The following is a 15,521-nucleotide window of genomic DNA, read 5'->3' on the forward strand; positions in this document are numbered from 1 at the left end:
GAAATATTTCTAATCTTAAAATTGGATCTCCTCATACCAATAATTTCAGTAATGGGGAAGGGAACCCAACCATGCTGATGTCAAATTGTCTTCCCAACTTAACTACCGGGTATGTAATCCTGACCTGCCCTTTCCCTTCTCCCTCCCAGGACAGCAGATGGTGAAGGCCTGGTAGAGAAGCATTATGTTTTCTTGAAGAGACTTTGCCAGGTCTTGTGTGCTTTGGGCAGTCAGCTGTGTGCATTAGTGGTGAGTCCTCTGCAAACACTGGAAGCAGTCCTGACAAGACTGTCTTTCAGGGGAATGATTGGGGATATGGAAACCATGATTCTCGTTTGTACCACTGATGTGGACAGCTCCAGTTCTTTCCTCTAAAAGTGGAGGGAATAGAAAGGGCCTTGCGTGCAGTGAAACCTGGCACATGTTTGCTGCCAACTCCTCTAGGGGTGTGCTGGGAACTTTGGATCTTCCACCGACTACACCAAAGAGGGGATGTAACGAGAGCGGTCATTTAATAAGGGAGCTGGCTTGCTGAAAGATGTTGTTTGTGAAAAGACCAGGTCAGCTGGCAACAGAGAACTGGTGTGACAGCAAACTCATGGGGAGCTGGGGAGGAAGGAAAATCCTAAACCACTTGAGAAGATAGACTTAACAAGAAGCGGCTCTAGGAGGTTTGACTACTTCAAGCTAAGGTGACTTCACTCACTGTTATGGTGGAAAAAAGCCTTGGCTATTAATCCTTAGCAAAGCCTGCTGTGAGTGGCAAGGGCCTGTGGCCCTTTATGATACAGGCTCAGCTCAGTTCAGGGATGGCAGAGTGACAGGCAACCCACAGAAAGGTGTGCTGCTAAGGAAATCCTGGGAAGAACAGCCCCAGAGAAGGGAGCACTCAAGACAGCACTAGGTCAAAGAGTACTGCCAAAGTGAGGAGAAGCAGCACCTTGAAAAGAAGTTTCTGAATTTGGGGCACAAAGCCTGGGGGCTGTCTCCCTAGGGAAATCTTGGACTTCCCAGGAAGAGGGGAGGGAGGCACCCTGAACATGAGACACTTCTGGGGCAATGAGACTGAAAGCTGTTGAATGTAGTGTAGGTGAAGTAAATACTGATGCTTTTTTAAGAACTGCTACATCTCTGGTCTCCTTTTTCCCTCCATTTCTGGGGTAGTCAGGTCATCCCGGGCCCCCCCAGTCAATACCTCATGATGGATTGGGTGTTGTGGAGTGGTTATAACTTTTTCCAAGCAAGTCCATCCTTTTCTCCTGAATGTGGCCGTTGTCTCCTTTGGCAACTCCAGGGCAGGTAATGGGAACTTGATGCTCTGGAGCGGCAGCAGTTTCAGAACTTTTTCAGCCATTATGCGCTGGCTTTTCTGTCCCCAGCACATTGTGCTCCTGGTTTCCAAGTGGCGCTGCCACCCGGCTCCTCCACTCTACTGCTGAAGCGTTGTCTGAAATCACTCGTCGTTTTGTCTGAAATTACTCATCCTTCCGTTAACAGGGCTCGGATTCTGACGTGGACACACCAGCCAACCTTGGGAAATACCTGGACTCGTTTCTAGCTTTCACAACCCATCCCAGCCAGGTAGGGGAAAGGGAGAGGGGGCTCTGAGTGCAGCGTGTGTAGTTAAACCACAACGTAGGAGGCCGTGTCACTCCTGCTGCAGAGGAAATCAGCTCATGTCAGTTATGTTTTCGAGAGCCATCTGCCATTTTTCAACCATTTTCTTCTCTGAGGATGTGGAAGGCGATGTGGTCGGTGCTGCACTGCCATCCAGTGTCCTATAAAGCCCACGCAGCATGGAGAGCACAGGGTTCAGGGACTGGAGCAAACCCTGGTATTTGCTTGGTGGGAGACTCTTTCCCATTTGCCAGAGTAGCTTGGCAGTTTTGGCTGGGCCTGGAAAGTGCGTGGCCTGAATTAGGGAGTCATTGTAGCTTGCCATTCCCCTTTTAGCACAAAGGTTCAAGCTTCTGCACCAGAGAGTACAACCCTGTTGAAACTTTTGTTCTTTCTTCTTTTCCCACCAGTTCCTGCGCTCTTCCACTCAGATCACCTGGGGAGCCCTCTTTCGACATGAAATCCTGTCCCGTGACCCTCTGCTGTTGGCTATGATCCCAAAGTACCTTCGTGCATCTATGACTAACCTAGTGAAGGTATGGAGGAGTTCTGTTCTGCTGGGTGTGAGCTGGTGGTGCCTCGGTGAATGTTTCATAGTGGTAACAGTGGAGAAGCTGGGTTTTTGACACAGCAGTGTAGAGCATCATCTCCAGGCTGCAGGGTAGCAGTCCTTACCTGAAGATTACAGTTCTTCCCCTAGTGTGAGTCCCCTTGGAGCTGGTGCTCAGGCAGAAGTGGGTGATTGCACCACTCGCTCCCTCACCACATCCCTTCTATTTCTAGGTGGGCTTCCCCTCTAAAACAGACAGCCCCAGTTGTGAATACTCTCGCTTTGACTTCGACAGTGATGAGGACTTCAATGCCTTCTTCAACTGTAAGTCCTCCACGGGCTTCCCAGCAAGGCCTGCTACCTCTGTCTGAGGTTTGCAGGCTTCCCCTCGCTCTCACAGGGCTGGCGGTTCCTGGCCTAGCTTAGCGCCCACCCTCTCAGCTCAGCAATGAGCTTCAATTGCTCACATTGCTGCTCCAGCTCTCCCTCTTGCCTTGTGCCTCGTGAACTTCTTGGCATTCTCCTGTGGCAGGTTTGCTGAGCCTGCATTACTCAGTGTCTGAGGTATATGCTTCCTCAGTCAGTCATCCGGGATAGCAAGGGGAATGAAACTCGCTCTACTCCAGGACTTGGACAGGAACCAGACCTGGAGGCAAGGATCCTAAAAAGAGAGTTTAGCTAAAGAATTTAATCTTATTTCTCAAAGCAAAGCTGGAAGGCTCCCGTGCTGTACTACAAGCTAGTCTACTACCAGGGTATTTGAGCTCGCTCTGCAGAACTCCGCTGCCAAAGTAGCAGCCGCAGATGTTCCCAGCTGTGGAAAGGTGAAGAGCGACACTGAAGGGGAGCCATTTCCAATATCTGAACCTGACTCCTCATATCCAATTCCCTTGGCAGCTTTCCGTGCCCAGCAGGGAGAAGTCATGAGGATGGCGTGTCGCCTGGACCCAAGGACTGGCTTCCAGATGGCTGGGGAGTGGCTGAAGTACCAGCTGGCAGCTCCTGTTGATATTGGACCCATGAACTGTAAGTTGCCTGAAAAGCAGGAGAGACGAGAGGCTCAGCCTCCTGCTGGAGCCCAAAACGAGCTTGTGTGTGTGTCTTTTGAAGCCACACCTCTTAAAATCAACCAGGTTCCAAGTCAGGCTTTCCAAGGTCTCTGCAGGAAAAATCCCTCGCTGCCTACTTAAACAGCCACTGGTCCAGAGCTTTTGACTGACAGGAAAGCGCCTTCCTTCCCCCAGTTCCTCTCACTTGTATCTTTCCCATGAAAACAATTTCAAACCGAAAGGCCAGACTTAACTGGATTTGTCCTTCCTGTAAAGTGAGGCCAATCTTTGTCCTGAGAAATCCAAACGTATCTGCCTCGCAAATGGCTTTGTCAGTCGCATTGCTCCTCCTCCACACAGGCCACTTGCTGCCTTTAAAATCCCATTTAAGTGAGACCCTTCCTTTGTTTTCCCTTCTGCTGTGGTTTGTTGGAATCACTTCCTCTTATATCTCAGGGATGTTGTTTGTGATCCAGGAGCCTCCACCTCAATGACAAAGCAAACAGCCTTTGGACACCATTTAGTACCTACCTCCCATGCTTGCCTGCCGGAAACCTTCTCCCTAGTGGCAAAGGGAATAGAGGGAAAGGATAGGAGCACTCATGAGTGGGTGTTCAAATGTCCAGCAAGGTTTCCCTGAGGGACTTTGCAGAGGACTTTCCAAGCTGGCATTATGCTTGGGAGGAAAGGGGAAGCTAGACTTCTCCAGTGTCACAGGTGCTCCAATTTTCTCTTCTCTTCTCTCCATTCACAGCGAAGACTGGGGAAGGTCTCTGCTCCATCTTCTCTCCTTCCTTTGTACAGTGGGATGCTATGACCTTCTTCTCGGAGAGTGTCATCAGTCAGATGTTCCGGACACTGGATAAGGAAGTACATACCCTCTAACTGCTGTTTGCCTGGTTTCTATGCATCGGGTTGACATGGGAGTTTGCTGGCTGCATTGTCTTTCAGATAATAGGTCGCAAAAATGCTAGCTTGCAGCAACAAAATACAATAGTGCTGAAACTCCAGCTGTCAGGGGAGGTCATAGTTGCATTGGGGAATGGTGATCTTTTTGGTAGGTAGGGCCAGTTCCACTGTGGGCTTTGAACATCATAAAAGTGCTTTGGAGCTGGACGCTATTCAGTGAGGAGCCAGTGCAGTGATTAGGGTCCCAGGTGATCTCTTTAGAGCAGCCACTATTGTTGGGAGAAAGAGTCTGTTTTAAGTGGTAGCTCTCAGGTTTTGTTCAAATCAGCTTGTGTTTTTTGAGGCAAACTTGCACACACAGTGGAAGAGAGAATTGAACAGCAAAAGATGAGAAAAATGCAGCTTCTCTCTGCCATTTGCAGTGCATTAGCTGGAAAATCACAAGCACAGTGCACTATCTTTATTTGCCATTTAGGGTCTGGCCAGTTTTTAATCAGGATTGGGCTGCTTGGGCATGTCATTCTGGTCACAGCAAAGAATTGCAAGGGTTGTTTTGTGCTGGCTGGGTAAGCCTGAAACTTGTTAGCCAGGAGGCAAAAGGAGAGCTAGGGAAGAGGTGGGAGGAAGTGGACACCGTAGACAGGCAGTAAGAGTTGGAACCTCTGATTGTTTCCAGACATCCGTAGAGATGGTGATGCTGTCTGTTCCCTCTTTCTTGCAACAGCAATTGCACATAACGTGCGCATAGGTTAAAATGAGCTTTGCTGCTTTTAACCCACTTTGGGATGACTTCACCCAAGGGTGCTGTTCAACACAGCAGCTCCCTGGCCAGGCCCTGGGAGGAGACATTGGAGTGTTGGCTACATGTCACATCTCTGACTGTTGCTTTCTTTCCTTTTCCCCTCTCCCCTTTTCTTCTTGCAGGAGATCCCAGTGAATGATGGCATAGAGCTGCTGCAGCTTGTCCTGAACTTTGAAACAAAGGATCCTCTCATCTTGTCCTGTGTGCTTACCAATGTCTCTGCACTCTTCCCATTTGTCACCTACAGGCCAGAGTATCTACCCCAAGTCCTCTCCAAGGTAGGTGTCCTGTAGACCAGTGGTTGACAACCAAGGGTATGGGAGTACGGAGAGGTCTTCCAGGAGGTACGTCAACTCATTTACATATTTGCCTAGTTTTACAACAGGCTACATACAAAGCACTAGCAAAGTCAGTACAAACTACAATTTCATACAGACAAAATGAGAAAGTAAGCAATTTTTCAGTACTAGTGTGTTGTGACACTTTTGTATTTTTATGTTTTGTAAGCAAGTAGTTTTTAAATGAGGTGAAACTTGGGCTACACAAGACCAATCAGACTGCTGAAGCGGGTACAGTAGTCTGGGAAGGTTGAGAGCCACTGTTGTAGATTACCCTTTGACCAGATAGCCTGAGTGGAGTATTGGTACCACATGGCCCTTACATATTTTAACTAATCCTCATGAGACCCCTAGGAGAGGAATGATCCCTCCTGTTAGAAATGGGATTAAAACTGAGGCACTGCAATGAAGTAACTTGCCCAAAGACAGGGAATCAGTGGAGGAGTCATATAACCTGGATTTCGCTATTTCCAGTACTGGACTTCAACCACTAAATGACACACTCTGTCTCAATAAAAGTCTTCTCTTATATCATGGCCTGAGTGCACTGGGAACTCATACCCTTCCTGAATAAAGGTGTTTCCACTGGCTTGGTGAAGTCACACCAATAGCCTGTGCCTAGTGTTCCAGAATGAATGCCAGATATTGGCGATTGACTGACTCTTCCCTTGTCCCACAGCTATTCACCGCCGTCACTTTTGAAGTTATAGAAGAGAGTAAGGTAAGTCCATACTCCTTGGCCATAGTATGCTATAGTACTTGCATCAGGTGTGCCCTCTTTGAGGAGCATATTGATGCCTGAGACCAGGTCCAAAGTTGCGCTGCAACTAACTTCTCAATCAGATCTGTCCTTGAGAAGGGGATACCTAGACACTTAATTCCCTTCTTCGTGGTCTAAACCAATAAGCCTTGGCAGATGGAAGCTTGGGAGGCATTTAGGGTGAAATTCACCCCCACGAAACAGTCCAGGATATAGCTATTTGGGTATTTGTGCAGCAGACCTCTACTTGGGAGTGAATTTCACGCACTAGCCACCACGCATCCCCTTCATTGGTTGGCATGTGTGTGGCTGTGATTGGTGTTGGTATGGCTGCTACCCCTGGGTGCATGCTGGGAACCGTAACGCAGAAGATAAAAATCAGTTGCATTCTCATCCCAGGAATTGAATTGGAGCCCAGAGGCTTGGGCTTGCAGTGACTCCTCTGGGAATTGGCCGTTAACTGGACACTTAGAATGCAGGAGTTGAAGTGTCAGTTTCCCCTGGTCTCCACAGCTCAGAAAATTACATTAATGGATTTGGCTAATGGGGAGGCCTTGGGTCTGTCTAGGTTTTGTAGCTTGACCCTGAATTTTGTTGGTCTAGGCCCCAAGAACTCGGGCAGTGAAGAATGTGAGAAGACATGCATGCTCCTCGATCATAAAGATGTGTCGGGACTACCCTCAGCTTGTCCTGGTATGTACATGCAATTCTGTTCCAGGGCGCCACTGCCCCATCTTCAGCTGCATTTCTGGGGATTGGGAACCTTCAGTTCCTCTGTGTCAATCTTTTTTTTCCAGGGAGACTCTCCCTGTTTTTACTCGGATTTGACTGTAGAGCAGAGATATTTCTGCTGCACAGAAAACCAGGCGGCTTATTCTCTTTCTCAACACTTGAGTGATACTGACTTTTTATTTATTTTTAAATATATTGCAGTAGCACCTAGAGCAATGGCTCTCAAACTTTTGTACTGGTGACCCCTTTTACATAGCAAGCCTCTGAGTGCGACACCCCCCCCCCCCTTATAAATTAAAACACTTTTTTATATTTTTAACACCATTATAAATACTGGAGGCAAAGCAGGGCTTGGGGTGGAGGCTGACAGCTCACGACCCCCCATGTAATAACCTCGTGACCCCTTGAGGGGTGCCGACCCCCAGTTTGAGAACCCCTGACCTAGAGGCCCTGATCAGGACCTGGAGCCTGTTGTGCTTGGCCCAGTACAGATCTATAGCAAGGCACAGACCCTGCCCCACAATTTACAATCCAAGATGCTGATCAACATTTCTGAAGTGGGGGAAGGGAATATACAAGTCTATAACCATTTTATAGGCACATTTGTTATATTTTATGTATTGTAATATCAGTTGTCCCCTTAGTTGAAGCTATTCGCCCTGGCTGATCTCTTAGATTTTTGCATCAGAAGTGGGTCAGGAGAAGTGATGTCAAGGAGCTGGGGAGGATATTGGCTTTCTGGATTAGTCCAGGGGGAGTGGAAGAGAATATAAATACTGGTCGCTCTTTCTGCTTGATCCCACCAGGTCAGTCTCTTCTACTAGCTTTGCTAAATCAGCAAGCCCACAAACTGTTTGGGCTCTTGGCTCCAGCAGCACTGGTATTTGATTGCTAGGGTACCGGGGAGCTGTAGTTAGAGGGACATTGTGTTGTCAACCTGTTTAAGGAAGGGAACTGTTGAGGCCTGAAGGATAATGGATGGCATTCTGCTCCTCTTGAGGATCCCTTCGGTTGCTGGAGGCGTAGCAGCTGTCACTCACTTTGTGGCTACAGATTAGTCTCTATGTTGTGGCAAAACACAAGCTGCTGCTTTGAAGGTGCTAATTGGGGTCGTTTAGGATTCCAGCTTGTATTTCAGTACAGCTGCCAAGAAAGAGTGGGTTTGTCATCATCCATCCCAAAGGTAATGAATGCTCCTTGATGCTTGTACAAGCTTCTATGCTTGTTCCTTGACGCTTGACGTATGAGTAGACTAGGCAAGCGAAAACTGAACCACTGCAGTGAGGATAGACCATTAGCTTGGACAATCAGGTTTTCTTGGTTAGACTCTCAAGGGTGGGAGCGGAGAGATGTAAAGTCCCGAACTCTGATATTTGAGTGCCTAGAGACCAGCTGACTTCCTTGCCATCCATGAAGGACTAGAGCAGTTTGGGGTTTAGACCACGCTGTGATGGTGCAGCTGGCTGAGGCAGCAGTGTCTACCCTGATCTCAAACATTATTTGCCATGGACAGTGGAGATCATTGGAGTACCTAGTGGGAGGAAGGGAGATAGAGGAGCAGGGTAGAAACAAGTCTCTGCCAGGCTTAAGGAAGAGGCTGGAAAGATTAGGGCAAGGGAGATGAGTCCTTGAGAGGGACTGCATCTTGTGTGTGGGAATACAATACATACCAGTCTCTCTACCCCCCAAAAGTGAGTGCAGCAGACCCAGTCAGGGGGTGAGTGACAATGTCCTGCTTGGGTCTTTGTTCCAGCCTAACTTTGAGATGCTGTATAACCACGTGAAGCAGCTGCTGTCCAATGAGCTGCTCCTGACACAGATGGAGAAGTGCGCTCTCATGGAGGCCCTGGTCCTCATCAGCAACCAGTTCAAGGACTACCAGCGGCAGAAGGTTTTCCTGGAGGAGCTCATGTCTCCTGTTGCCAACCTGTGGCTCTCTGAAGAGATGCAGAGGTACAAGGTCCACAGTAACCATTCCTTAGCTAGAGCTGAAGATGGTGCAGAGATTCTGGGGGCTAGTATGTGCCTCCCTCTAGAGAATGTGTGCACCAGAGGAGCATTGCTTTGTGCCTCCTGTGTTTGCTAGCCACAAGCCCTCTGCACTCTTAAGAAATTTGTCCATGCTTTGAGTCCCTGCTAATAACCCAGGAGGTGGAAAAGCTGCTTGGCGTGGAGTATATCTAAACAGCACATGCTGGGAAGGGGGTATGGGGCCACAGCACTCTCCAAACCTCTGGCAAAAAGGAGAGTCAAAATACCCCCTTCACTGACCTCCGGGAGAAGCCATGTGTGCAGAGCTGCTGTCCTCTGCCAACACCTGGGAAAGCTGCTACGCAGCAGCTAGAAGCAGAATTACTGAGCTTTGAAAGGTGCTTCTCTGGAATATTTCTGAACTGAATTGAAAGAGGTGCTGGGCTGCAGGTGGACTGTGCATGGGAATATTCGGAGCAGGGTTTGTTGGCTGGCTTCTGCAATTCTGGGCCAAGTCAGCAGAGCTCCATGCGGAGAAGCAGACTTCAGCTCAGCCTGTCCCACCAGCCTGGGATCTCAGGTCACTTGGCATTGATGAGGCCTTGTGTACAGTGAGGGGGTCAGTTTCGTTAAACTGAAAGGGGAAGCTAAGCACAGTTGTTCAGGGCAGTCACCTTGAGTTCATCTTTAAGATGAATTGACTGATTGTGGTGAATAGGACTTTTGACTCTCTGTGCTGGGACAGCATTTATTGCAGGTGCCAGACTCTGCTTAAAGGTCCTCAGTGCTTTTGATAATCCCAGGCTTGCTTGTTTCTGCCCCTCAGAGTCCTATCAGATCCTGAAGCTTTCATCTCCTACGTGGGTGCTGACAACAAAATCGCTGATCCCATCTTAGAAGATCCCAGTGGCCTGAACCGCTCCAGAGTGAGTATCCATTACCTGGGGAGGCTCGGTCTTTGGAGAGTGGCAAGTAATTCCTCTGCCTTCTACACGTGCTCACCTATTCTGCCTCTTGAATAGGGCCTTGTGCAAGACCTGTCCTAAACATGCGCCTTTTGTTGGACCCAGATCACTACGTCGTTCACACTGCAGAATGGCGGATGGCTTCTGACTCTAGCTCAGTGGACATGGGTCACGTAAGAGAAGCAGGATCATGTCTCCCGTTTCCCCCATCCCTGTGTGATATATAGAATCCTGTAACCCTGCAAGGCAGGAGGCTTGCTGTATTCCTCATGCGGTAGTTCATAAGCCTTTGTGCCTGGCATAGCTCAGGCTCTGTTTGGAGCAGTCGGTTTTGTGGATGCAGTTGGGTTAAGGCTGGATGTTTTGGGTAATGTGGCGCAGTGAATTGCGATTCCCAAGTGAAGCATTCTGGAAAGCATGAGACAGGCTGCGTGGCGTGGCGTGTAACTCAAATACTCACCGGGAACCGTGGTGTATGAGCTGCTAGCTGCAGGATGTCCTCGCTGCAAACTGGTAGTTGCTGTCTTCAGGGTTGTGGCAGATGTGGCAATGCCGATGGTAGGACTCTGCTTGTGACAGATGCTAATGCAGTTTTAGGCAGTTGCAGGAATGTGGAGTTTCTGGTTGGTCCATGATGCGTGCGGGGAGATGAGACAGTGATGACTTAAATGTTTCCTTTTAGAGGGTGCCCCACGTGGTCATTTGGACCCAGCGAGACCTTCTGCATTGACACTGTGTCCAGTAATAAGCTCCTGTGCTATTCCTGCATGTCCGGGGTTATTGCAAACCCTGGAAGGTATCAGGATAGTGTGGGGGATCTTCTCATGGGCACGTTCCCCCGAGGCAGCCTGCCCTCAGGGTTGGGCAAGTGGAGTGCCACCCCAGGAGAAGGGCCAGGGGGAGAGGGTTCTCTCTGGCCTTCTGTTGCTTTTGCTTGCGCCCTTGCTAAGAAGAGTTCTCTCCATGTCTTTTGTTTTGCTGTAGATAAGCTTTTGCGTGTACACCATTCTGGGAGTTGTGAAACGGGCTCGTTGGCCCACTACCCTGGAAGAGGCTAAGGCCGGAGGATTTGTGATCGGGTGCATGCCCAGCGGCAATCCGATCTACCGTAACCCCTGCACTGAGCAGGTCCTGAAACTTCTCGACAACTTGCTCGCTCTCATAAGGTGGGTCGAGTTGACGTGACACCAGTTATGCTGACTAAACAGTCTCTTGACGTGAACCTGCAATGAATGTTGTGTGCTCTGAGCGTGTTCTCCCATTGAAGCCAACGGGAGCACAGGCTTGGGCACCTGCACCAGTGCTGTTCCCGACTGTTCTCAGTGGGGAATGGGCTGGGGAAAGTGAGCCTTCTTCACACTCACAGCCCTGGCCCATGAGATTCCATTGAAGCCAATGGGAGCTCAGGCTGGGGTTGCCTCCCCCACCTCCACTTCCATCTGGAAATGTGTCCAACCTAAAGCTGCCTCCCTGACTAACCAAGTATTTGTCAACTAACATCTCTGCTCTGCCTTCAGCCCCCACCAGGCCACCTCTCCAGTCACCACCAGAGCAGGGCCTGCTCTCCTGGCGTCCAGTGGGAGTTTGCTTTGGTCTCTCTTCAGTACTAAGTTGAGCTTCTTTGACCGCTGAGTGTGAATTCTGGCTGCCTGAAGCATGATCTGCCATTGAAACCAATGGGGGCTCACGCTAAGGCTCTTTCTGTGCCCTGCAGTGCCACCTCTCGGTGTACCCGCTGGGAGTCTGCATCGTGTGTCTGCAGCTTGGCCAGGGTGGAGGTGAGACGAAGGTGGTTCAGGTTGGGGTGGGAGGAGGAGTTCTGAATTGTGCCGTTCCCTCACCTGGTGATGCAGTGTTAGGAGAGTAACAGCTCTCTGAGCTACCCCTTGGTGGATTCTCGGTGACTGCCGACAGGGAGGCATTGCTGGGCTTGGGGCTGGCTCTCAGCCTCGTGCTGGCCAGTGATGTGTGTGGTGTATGAGGCAGTTCTCCCCCACCCCCTTCTGGAGCTGGGTGGGGTTGGCAGGTGGGAATCGTGTTTAATCACCACATAGCTTTTCAGCACTCAGCTCTAGGGCGGGGGAGGTCCATGTAGGGCACTGTCTAGCCAGGTTCTTAAAAAATGAGTCACTGCCCAAATCAGGACAGTGCTGCTGCCATTGTGAAGGGGGGGTGGGGTAGGTGCATCCAGTCTTGGCCCACTCAAGCAAATTCCTCTTTACAAGGCGTAGGCTGGGCACGTTAGCCCATTGTCAGTGTTGAGCTATCCAGTTGCTATCGATGCAGCAGGGATGAGATTTGCCCTTTACTCGTGAAGGTGGAAGATCCCTTGGGTCCGTTCTTTGTGCAGGTTGTGAGCTCTCTGGGCAGAGACAGACTCATGCAGAGTTTCCTGGGTGCTGAGCACTTTGTCATTGTTTGTTTATATGGCATCACGGCTCTGAAATCCAGCAAACCAGGGTCCAAGTGAGCATTCCCACTCCTTGAGCAGGGTTGGTGGCCGAGGCCGAGTGAGCTGTTTACCTTTACAGTCATTGCACTGCCAGTGCCAGGCTCGGACTTAGTAAAGGCTTTAGGATACCTGCGTGACAAGCCTAGGAAACTAAATTCCACCCTTGAATGTCAGCAAACTCCCATTGTACTGCTTCTAAAGAAGCAGAAGCTCCAGGACTTGCGCAGACTATGCTCTGTTGCGAGTGCTCCTTCTTCAGCGGTGTGGAAGTGGCGCCTATGCCGTTTCCTGGGGTGATGCACCAGTGTTACCATTAAGACTTTTCTGCCACATACTGATGGGACCACCGGTTTTAGGCATGTCTGAGAAGTAGATCGTAACGTGTTGCAGTGGCTTGCACTTGATCCTCAAAGGCCCCCTCCCTTTCCCAATGGAGTTCTCAGGGCTGGTGCTGCACCTGGGAGAACTGAATGGTTGAGATATTGAAAGTGACCAGCCTCCTGCCTTGCACCTTACTTTGCTGAGCTCGGGAGGTGAGGTCCAACTTGGTATGGCTGCCCCAGCCTGCAGGATGCAGGGATTTCTCTGTGATTGCTCTAGATTTGCAAAATTATATATAAGCAGCATTGGAGCTGCCAGGAAAGGGTAGAGCTTGTGTTGTGTTTCTCTCTGGAGTTGTTTCTGCTCTCCCAGTGTGCATTTCCCCTGCACTCGTCTCCTAGGGTACCTGTTAATGTGGACGGCATGAGGGGCTGTGAGGTCTGGAGAAGACTTGTGTGGGGAGGTACAGTGCAAGGGCAAAGCGTGGCTGCCTGGAGTGGTGATTGCAGGATCGGGACAATAGTTGCCTTATTGTTGGGATCGATCATTGCTCATAGTTGGCCTATTGGCAGGGTGCTATCTGGGAGAAGCAGCCAGCTCCTGCATGGTTAATGTGCCACTGAGGAGAAAGGGCTTATGCTAGGGGCTGGGAACTCTTGCAGGATGCATTGGCTGACTTGAGAGCGACTGGATCAGTAGGAGGCAGCCACACAAATTCTCCTGAGCAGCTGAGTTGAACTGTAAGTAAAGAAGCTCCTTCGAAGCAGAACTGTTCTCCAGTGTAAATGGTTGTTTACGCTCCTCTCTGGGTGTCTTGCTTCGTCCTTTGTGCCATGTATGGGAGTAGAGGCTGTGAAAACACACAATAGTCACAAGGTCTGCGCTAAGGTAAGTAATATGTGGAATAGCTCCTCAGTCTTGGCTATGCCCTTAGGGAGATGGCCAGTGAGCTGATACGCTAAATAGGTAACTCCTCTGAGGCAGTCCAAGTGCATGTTGAGGGTTATAGATAGTGTAATGTAACCTCAGCTGGCCAAGTTCTTTTGTGCCTGACCTAACTTGCCTTTCGCTGTTTTGGTGGTTGTGTGAATATTTGTTGAATGGGCTTGAAATTGCTCCATTAATTACTTGTCGCTTGCAGCTTGTCTGCCAATCGTTTCCCTTGTCCTCTGATATTTCAGTTTATCCATCTGCTTTTGGCTTCTGGTTAACTTTATTTCCTGCCTGGGTTTGAGCCTGAATAATGGTGCCCCCTGGCCTTGGACACGATCTCTGCCTTTGGAGAAAGGGGAGTTTCCTGAACTCAGCAGCTGCACAGACTGACTCACCCAGCATCTTTTATACCTGGGATCTGTTCCTGTTGCATTAGAAACAAGCTTATCATGTGCCCTGCACAACCACAGGGCTCTTTCTGAATCCATCTTGACAAGATACTGCTTTTACACAGCATCAGTGTCCATGGTGGATCAGGTGTACAGATATATATATAATATGTTCTGGGGAACTCCCTTTTTTCCAATATGGACTTCTGGTAGGCTCTGAAAGTCCCATCCTCTGGCCCAGAAGATTTAGTCTCAGCACAGGAGACACTTCCTGCCTGTTGAGCGGAGCTATAACTGTTTCTCTAAAAACACGGCCTCCATGCCCTGCCATATCCTTTCCCTGGGTCTTTCCTGTATTATAAATATATCTATTGGGAATGCCATTTTCTGTTTTTTCTTCGGTGCTGAATTTCCTAAAGGCCTCTTTGCCCCCTCGATTATGCTCATTGGTCACAAGTAGGGCTGAGAGTGTTGATCTTGCCGTACGCGGTGGCTGAATTCCACCATGCATGGTGGCTGTGCTTTCATGAGGAGCAGCAGATCGGCCCCTCGTGTAACCTCAGTTACTGCTGTAGCTTTGCTGAGCCGTTAGCCAGGAGAGATTTGACCTTTATATGACTGAGCATCTGCTCGTGCCTCTGCCTGTGATTATAGCGGAGGTCAGACTAGATGATTTTGTGATCTCTTCTGACATTAAACTCAATGGCTCATGCAACTCTACTACCAATTTAAGAAAATGTTCTAAGATAGGACCCAAGACAGAGACCTGCAAGATGTGATACTCTGATCCTCACAGGACTGTCCAGACAACCTCTTTGTTCAGAACATAATGTTCCAAACCTGCCCTGCTGGAGGACTAACTGCCAGCTCCATAATCCTGAGTTTGGAATGCTGCAACGTGGCTTAGTCAGCATCCAACCACGTCCCTTTGCTCCGGCTGTTATTAGCATGAAACAGGCTGGAGACACACACAAGGTGACTGTTTAAAGATGATGAAGCTCCTTTGGCTGGTTGTGCCACGTGGCACTGCATAAGTGGTTCTGTGTAAACCTCCGACAGGGGTACGTAGCGCTCTCTGAGCCTGTAAGGCAGCATTTCCCAATTTTTTTTGCAAGCTGAACGCTTTTCTATAATTTGCAGTAAGCACTGGTGTAAATCTCGCCCGCAGTAGTCTGCCACGCACTAAATGTCTGTGCGACCTCTGCTGTTTAGCGGTAAAAGTTCTGTGGTGCACTTTGGTCTGTTCCCATTTCAAACTGGGCTAGATCAAAGCACACCAGGGAACTTTTAGTGCCTGCCAGAAGGGTCCACACGGGTAATTAGTGTGCAGTGGGCTACTGTGGGGTAGATTTACACCTCAGCTTGTCATGGACTAGCTGTTCATGTAAATAAGCCCGACGTCCCCTTTCAGGGAAGTAAAACCAATCATTGTCTCCTTTCTGCCCCACTGCATGGTGTTAAAAGCCTACCCAAAATGAGTGGTCAATCAGAGTAGATTGTGAAGACCTTCATGTACTTCCTCTGCTCCTTTATATGGCTTGAACAGTGAAATAGTTAATAATGGTTACAACTAAAATACCTCACTGGCATCTGTGTTAGCACTCATTGAGCTGAATGGGATAGTTCACACCTCAGAGCTGTTTTTGTTTCAGGCTCTCTGCAAACTCAGGCAGAGATTGCTGCATCTTTTGTACTTGGGTCATCTCTCTGAAGGTTTTCTTCATGACTATAGC

General features: G+C 49.3%; 1 protein-coding gene across 4 annotated transcripts in view; it reads left to right on the plus strand.

Moving 5' to 3' along the window:
- The window catches only part of XPO5 (exportin 5), a 36,488-nt gene that overhangs the window by 8,250 nt on the left and 12,717 nt on the right, over positions 1–15,521 (plus strand). For all 4 annotated transcript variants that reach the window (XM_054022248.1, XM_054022250.1, XM_054022252.1 and 1 more), the window contains exons 10-21: positions 150–249; positions 1,498–1,581; positions 2,028–2,153; positions 2,401–2,491; positions 3,065–3,193; positions 3,971–4,086; positions 5,050–5,205; positions 5,945–5,986; positions 6,629–6,718; positions 8,511–8,710; positions 9,555–9,654; positions 10,678–10,859. In XM_054022248.1, the coding sequence (XP_053878223.1) occupies positions 150–249; positions 1,498–1,581; positions 2,028–2,153; positions 2,401–2,491; positions 3,065–3,193; positions 3,971–4,086; positions 5,050–5,205; positions 5,945–5,986; positions 6,629–6,718; positions 8,511–8,710; positions 9,555–9,654; positions 10,678–10,859 (1,416 nt within the window). The remainder of the gene's footprint in view (positions 1–149; positions 250–1,497; positions 1,582–2,027; positions 2,154–2,400; positions 2,492–3,064; positions 3,194–3,970; positions 4,087–5,049; positions 5,206–5,944; positions 5,987–6,628; positions 6,719–8,510; positions 8,711–9,554; positions 9,655–10,677; positions 10,860–15,521) is intronic.

Source organism: Malaclemys terrapin, chromosome 3, assembly GCF_027887155.1.
Source record: "Malaclemys terrapin pileata isolate rMalTer1 chromosome 3, rMalTer1.hap1, whole genome shotgun sequence".
In the NCBI taxonomy this organism is placed as follows: domain Eukaryota; kingdom Metazoa; phylum Chordata; order Testudines; family Emydidae; genus Malaclemys; species Malaclemys terrapin.